Source organism: Notechis scutatus, chromosome 12 (assembly GCF_049901735.1).
Source record: "Notechis scutatus isolate UNSWTSFEM ecotype Mainland chromosome 12, rNotScu1.2, whole genome shotgun sequence".
Classification (NCBI taxonomy): Eukaryota; Metazoa; Chordata; class Lepidosauria; order Squamata; family Elapidae; genus Notechis; species Notechis scutatus.
The window spans coordinates 3,222,907-3,230,000 of NC_142020.1; the positions used below are offsets into that span (position 1 = coordinate 3,222,907).

At 47.0% G+C, this 7,094-nt stretch overlaps 1 protein-coding gene across 7 annotated transcripts in view; it reads left to right on the forward strand.

Moving 5' to 3' along the window:
• The first annotated feature begins 1,059 nt into the window (after positions 1-1,059).
• The window catches only part of SLC5A11 (solute carrier family 5 member 11), a 55,094-nt gene continuing 49,059 nt past the window's right edge, over positions 1,060-7,094 (forward strand). The window contains exons 1-3 of one of the 7 annotated variants that reach the window (XM_087973136.1): positions 1,060-1,337; positions 1,810-2,838; positions 4,056-4,358. In XM_087973136.1, coding sequence (XP_087829262.1) covers positions 4,224-4,358 — 135 coding nt within the window. In that variant the 5' untranslated portion in view covers positions 1,060-1,337; positions 1,810-2,838; positions 4,056-4,223. Of the gene's footprint in view, positions 1,338-1,806; positions 2,839-3,693; positions 3,832-4,055; positions 4,359-7,094 lie in introns of those variants that run through there. The other 6 variants (XM_087973139.1, XM_087973137.1, XM_087973140.1 and 3 more) reach the window with 6 other exon arrangements.

A 7,094-nucleotide genomic window follows, 5' to 3' on the forward strand; every position in this document is an offset into this window, starting at 1 on the left:
GAACTATTAAGAGGCAGAATATTATATTTCCCAAATGGAGAAACATATTTTTAAAGGCAGGAAGCAGCCCCCAAGTCTTTCTTCATAGCTCACAGGAGATGCCATCTCTTAAGGAGATAAAGAGCTTATTGAAAAAGGAAACCAACTATCTAGATGGCTCCATTCATAAACAAAGCAAACACTGCTGGCAGAAATCTATTCAAGGCAGAATATTTCGAAACTCCTTGAAGTAAAGCTTGACAGCTAAGAAAAGCAGAGTGATAGCAAGATCCAGTACAGAACATAAGCCATCAACCACAATGGGAATTGCCCAACACCCTCTTTAGAAACACAAAGTCCATATTGCACAAATCCCAAACTTCAAAAACAGAGCCATTTAAGAATCCTTCCTCTCACTCTGCTAATTGTTCAACTGACCCAGAACTGCATGCTGTCTTTTTGTTCATCAATAAACTTTCTTTCCAATCAGCCTCCATGTTGTTTCCAGCGTCTGTCTCCCAGCTTGGAACTGAACCAGGTGGATTTTATTTCCAGCGACACCAACATGGTGGCCAGTTGTGCAAGCCATTGGAGTGTGCAGTCAAGGACTGAGTCATGTGAATGTGACTTTGCACTAGATGGATGGCTATAAAAAGGTGGAACCCGCTGCCATTCAGTGCAGGAGCAGCTTACCTAATACCCAGCTACAGTTACAAGCCTCTCCTCCCATTAACTACAACAATCATTGTATAAGCAATGTTTAAACAACCCAAGATATAGCTGCTGCCATATCCTTGCTAGTTTGCTACCAATGACAGAATGGAGATCTGTAACAACTTCCTCCCCCTCCCCCTTTTTTTTTGCATGACACAGTGAAGTTTGAGGCTGAGTGACTTACAAACAGAAATCAAAGTTATTGCCTGCCGCTTTAAGTACAGAAATCTGGACAAGTGATCTAGAATGTAGGAGTTCCTCCTTGAGGTCATGCAGACATTTGTTGGGAGAAAGGTCTCCCTTGTCTTTGGAGTTTCTACAACACTCCTCCACTCCCTCCCTCCCTCCCTCTCTCTCTCATTGTGATTATTTGGTGTGTGTGGGGGGGGCATAAGATACTTTGGAGTTTGACCCCCGAAGGCTGATAAGGAAGCAGCTCAGCCCGACTCACGAGCAGCATCAAAGGCAGGGTCAATGAATCCAAGTGCCCTGCATATAAAGTCCTCCTTTCACGCCTGTGAACTTGTGAAAGAGCCTCATTGAATCCTCTCCGCTGGCATCTGGAAGCCACCCTGCAAAGCAGCAGAAGGGAAGGCTGGTCGCCCCGAACACGAGGCAGAAGGGAGCCCCGGGGAGCATGGTAAGTCCCTGCTCCTGGCTTGGATCTGTGGGAGCGCTTGAACCCTCGGGGTGCATCTCCAAAGGCCCATGAGGGGCAGCCACAGAGTGGCAAGAGCAACAGCCCTGGCCAGCCCCATGGGTTACTGGCTCTCTTGGGGATCCCTTTCCATGCACGGTTGCCCCTAGCACAGCGTGGAAGAAGAATCTTAGTGGCCCTCCTCAGTTTTCTCTTTGCCAAAGGACAAGGAGGATGCCCAGATGTTCTCCCAGAGGACAGGTGTAGGGCAAGGCAGGCAGTTATTGCCATCCAACCTCCGACTTGCCTTGGCATTGCATCGGGGCTCTGTGGCTTGAGGGCAACACTAAACATCCCCATCCAGCTGCAGAAAGACTACCCCCACTCCAAAAAAAAACCCTGACTGGTTCTGGTGCTGGCAAGCAGGGATGCGCTTCTTAATTTGTAAGGCTGAGTTAAATCTGTTTTTCTCCTAGCAGAACCCCAGGCAGGCAGGAGTGGCTTCACTCTGCCCCCATTCCCCTCCTCTTCATCACTGCCGAACAAATAACTGCAAAAATGGCTGCAGGCAAGAGATGTTTTTAAAAAAACACCAAAACATCTCTGTTGGATGGAGTTGAAAAACGAGTGAAATGGTGTTTGACGGAAAGGAACTTCATTCTCTCCAAAGTAGCTTCAAATGGAAGAATGCTTTCTATTATTGTTGAAGTTACATGGCACAAACTTTGGGGGATACGAGATGGTTTTGCAGGAGAGAAAATTTTGCATTATTCAACTGAAACCTGTTGAAGGATCCGGCTAGATCAGCCCCAAAGTCCTTCCTTTTCCCCCCCATCACTGGAGCAGCCCTTGCCAGCCCCCAGTCTTTGGCCCCAGGAAAGCTCCATCCTGCAGGGCTGTGCCAGTAATTTTCCTCAGTGAGATCCAAGTCAAAGGAACCTATTTTTCTGTCCTCTGTCATAGCAGCCAGCAACGTGCCTGAAGCTCTGGTGTTCCTTGGCCCCTTCCTGAACATTTCCAGATCGGCCCTGTGGTGCAAAGCCTCCAGATATCTTCCAGAGTAACGGAGCTGGCCCGTCCTCCAGTTCCAGGCAAGCCACAGAGAGAGAGAGAGAGAGAGAGAAAATTGCATCAATGTGCAAGGTGGATGAGTTGGCTTCCAGCCTCACCCTCCAAGTACCTCCTTCAGCCGCAGAGAGAAACTTGTTTGTCTGCTCTCAGAAAACTCCCACACAACACAACACAACACAACACAACACAAGGTGTTGGGAACAGGAGTAGCCTCCCAAAACTTATTTTCTGGGACTTCTGTTCCCAGCCTTGGACTCAGCAGATAAGGCAACTGCTTGCGGTGGGAGCAGGACCTCTCTTCCTGCAGTTTCACCAGCCTGGTTCCAGCACAAAGAAGGAACAGTATCTCAACAGCTAGACTTTCTCCCTGGATCCCAACTTCTTTGCAAAATATTTACTTTAGGGAAAAGCTCCCTGTTTTCCTCTCCTAACTGAAGGTAAGCCAGCGAGGGAAGAAGTTTGCTAAATGTTTGGATGAAGTTTTTGTTGTTGCTTCGAGTGCTTGGGGGCTGACTCTCCACCGTAGCCCTTGGCACTCCTTTGCATGACGCCATCTCTGAGAAACAGACCTGGGTTTGTTAATCCAGTATTGTCTACCTTCAGTTACAGCAATTCAGGACTGTGGGGCCAATGGTCCAGAAGGGGGTGGGTCTGGATGAAGTCCTTTGCATTGGAGGTATTCAGCGGGCGGTTCGGGGGGTGTTTTAATTCCTGCCCTGTGAAGTGGTCGCACCTGATGAGCTCTAGATCCCCATCAGTGGTGGGATTCAAATTTTTTTTACTACCGGTTCTGTGGGCGTGGCTTGGTGGTGTGGCTTTGGTGGGAGTGGCAGGGAAGGATACTGCAAAATCCCCATTCCCCCCCATCCCACTAACCTGCTTTCCAGCTCCATTCTCCTGGGCAGGGCAACCAAAGGAGACCCAGCCAATCAGCTGGGACTCAATGTGAGGCAGAGAAGAGATGGGGTTGGCGGGGCCAGTCAGAGGTAGGATTGGCCGGTTCTCCAAAAGACTCACAATTTCCACTAGTGGTTCTCCAGAACTGCTCAGAACCGGCTGAATACCACTTCTGGACCTCAGGGTTCTAGGCAGTGGTGGGATTCAGCCAGTTCTCACCAGTTCGGGAGAACCAGTTGTTAATTTTCTGAGCAGTTTGGCGAACTGGTTGTTGGAAGAACTCATTAGAGCAGAGAACCAGTTGTTAAATTATTTGAATCCCACCACCGGTTCTCTGTTCCAGCCGGTCATTGCATCTAAAAAGCCAGCCCCAGAGACTTGACTAGAGACGCAGAAGAGGAAGTGTTCTTGGCTGTCGGTGGGGATAGAGCAGAGAAACTTCTGTGGTTTCCTACAGCTATGGTTGCCTCGGCTTCTTGCTGCTTAGCCCGATCTACAGATTGCATTTGATCCAGTGCAACTGAGCTCCAGGGGTGTGAACAGTAGAACCGAGGCATTCTGCCTCAACATGCCAACAATGGGCCCATTCTCCTGGCTGTGTTATTTTTTTCTCTCTTTCTCTCTCTCTTGCGGGATTAGAAAGCAAACAAAGCTAACCAAAAGCAAATAGAGTGACCTTTGCATCACTTTAGCCAGTCGGCCTAATTTAGAATCTGTCACAATCACTTTTTTTTCCCTCTCCCTCCCCTTGCTGTAGCGAACAAACAGAACTCCTGCTGGACTCAAACCCAGAGCAGGGGTGCTGGGACAGAGCTGCCTTTCCCCAAAGAAGAAGCGGATCCGACTCGCTGGCTTCTCTTTCTTGTCCCCGCAGATCCACGCGCTAGGCGGGCGAGGCAGCTGGCAGTCAGGGCGAGCAGCAGCGATGGAGCCGAGTGGTACCGTCTCCCCGTCTCCACCCCACAGCAGCTGGACTGCCTTCCCCCAGCGGACCTTGGAGGCCGTGGATATCATTGTCCTGGTTTTGTACTTCGTCTTTGTGTTGGCTGTGGGCCTGTGGGTAAGGAGGGCTGCCTCTCGGGCATCGGCTGGGCACGCAGGGCGGAAAGCTCCATTGAGCTCTGCAAGCAGTTTCAGGGAGGGAGAGCCCCCAAATGTGATTGTTATAGAATAGAATAGAATAGAATAGAATAGAATAGAATAGAATAGAATAGAATAGAATAGAATAGAATAGAATAGAATAGAATAGAACAGAATAGAATAGAATAAGAAATAGAATAGTATATTGGAATGAAGAATAGAATAGAATAGACATAGAATAGAATAGAATAGAATAGAATAGAACAGAAAGAATAGAGAATAGAATAGAATAGAATAGAATAGAATAGAATAGAATAGAATAAAGAATAGAATAGAAGATAGAATAAGAAATAGAATAATAGAATAGAATAGAATAGAATAGAATAGAATAGAAGAATAGAATAGAAAGAACAGAATAGAATAGAATAGAATAGAATAGAATAGAATAGAATAGAATAGAATAGAATAGAATAGAATAGAACAGAATAGAATTCTTTGTTGGCCAAGTGTGATTGGACACACAAGGAATTTGTCTTGGTGCAATTGTTCTCAGTGTACATAAAAAAACATATTTGTGAAGAATCAAGAATCATAAGGTATAACAAAGGGTACAATAAGCAATCAAATCATACTAGGAAAACAGTCAATATAAATCATAAGGATACAAGTGACAAAGTAACAGTCATATAGTCACAAGTGGGAGGGGATGGGTGATAAGGAGTGATGATTAACAGTAATAGTAGTGCAGACTTTGTAAATAGTTGGACAGTGTTGAGGGAATTATTTGTTTAGCAGAGTGAGGACATTCGGGAAAAAACTGCCCTTGTGTCTAGTTGTTCTGGTGTGCAGTGCCCTATAGCGTCGTTTTGAGGGAAGGAGTTGAAAGAGTTTATGTGAGGGGTCTGTAAATATTTCCACAGCGCTCTTTTTAACTCGTGCAGGATACAGGTCCTTGATTGAAGACAGGTTGATAGTAATTGTTTTTTCTGCAGTCCTAATTACCCTCTGAAGTCTGTGTCTGTCCTGTTGGGTTGCAGAACCAAACCAGATAGTTATAGAGGTGCAGATGACAGACTCAAGACTTCCTCTGTAGAACTGGATCAGCAGCTCCTTGGGCAGTTTGAGCTTCCAGAGTTGGCGCAGACAGAACATTCTTTGTTGTGCTTTTTTTTTAGTTCTCCTTAGGAGCCAAGCACAGGGGGTGGATTTGAGGGTCTTTCTAGAGACACAGCATCCCATAGTTTGGTCTATTTTTATTAGCTTCGTAAATCCAGCTGATATCTGGAAGGCTCCTGTGTAAGACCTGATCCAGCTGTGTCTTCCAGGGCAAACCTTCTCACAGGGAGGGCTGGCCCTGTCCTGGCCCTTTGTCAGCTGGGCAGCCCTGCGGTGGGAGGGAGTTTGTGGCATCATAACCTCACTTAAGCCGGGGATTTTCCAAATGGGTGATTTGTGTTTGCGGAGGGGGTTGTGTGCTAAAGGTTATGGAGGGGCTGTAGGTTGAACTCATCCAAGGTGCATTGCGGTTCAATTGCTTTTTGCTGCTAAACCTTGACTAGCAAATGCCCCGGGGACACGAAGGAAGCAGCTAGAAACCACTCATCCTTAAGAGGGGTGTGTGTGTGTGTGTGTGTGTGTGTGTGTGTGTGTGTGGTTTAGAGCAGGGATCTCCAACCTTAGCAACTTTAAGACTAGCGGACTTCAACTCCCAGAGTTCCTCAGCCAGCTTTGCTGGCTGAGGAACTCTGGGAGTTGAAGTCCACTAGTCTTAAAGTTGCCAAGGTTGGAGACCCCTGGTTTAGAGCCAGTGTTAACTCCTGGTGACTGCCTGGACTTGAATAGAGCTATAAGCCCATCCTTTTCCTGAGCTCTGGAGGGCTTTTTTGGGAGGGGAGGGCAATTCAGGGCATTTGTGGATGGTGGTGGCTTCAACCGGCACCTCCGTGGCCGCCAGATTGACTTTTCTCAGCTCCCTGGAGCAGCCTCAGCTCCTGCTCCTCAACCGTGGGGAACACATCTAGTTTTGCTCTCGAGCTTTCTTGACATAGAGCAGAGGCCACGTTCCAAGAAACAGAGACGGGCCAAGGGAGGATGCAGATCGAAATGTAATTTAATGGATCTGAATTCTCAGTCAAGTAACCTGGAGTGCGATTCATTGGGTTGCTCTCCATGAGATGGCTCTTTTATAGGAGAGAATGATGGTGGACAAACTTCCCGTGGAAGCTGGACAGCAGCTCAGGGATTAGATCTGTGGTTTGTTCCTGCTCTGGAGGACACATTACAGCAGCTGCTGTTAGAATAGAATAACAGAGTTGGAAGGGACCCCGGAGGTCTTCTAGTCCAACCCCCAGCCTAGGCAGGAAACCCTACACCACTTCAGACAAGTGGTTATCCAACATCTTTTTTAAAAACTTCCGGTGTTGGAGCATTCACAACTTCTGTTCTCCTGGATCAGGCCAAGAATAAAGAATGGCTTAACCTATGACCAGACTTATCCAAAGTCCACAAAATCTATCCTGGCTAGTCTAAAGGAAAGAAGAATTAAGGGTGGCATGATAGCAGTATTTCAGTATTTGAGGGACTACCAGAAAGAAGAGGGAGTCAAATTATTCTCCAAAGCGCCAGAGGGCAGGACAAGAAGCAAAGGATGGAAACTAACCAAAAAAAAGAAGCAACCTGGAATGAAGGGGAAATTTCCTAACAGTGAGGACAATTA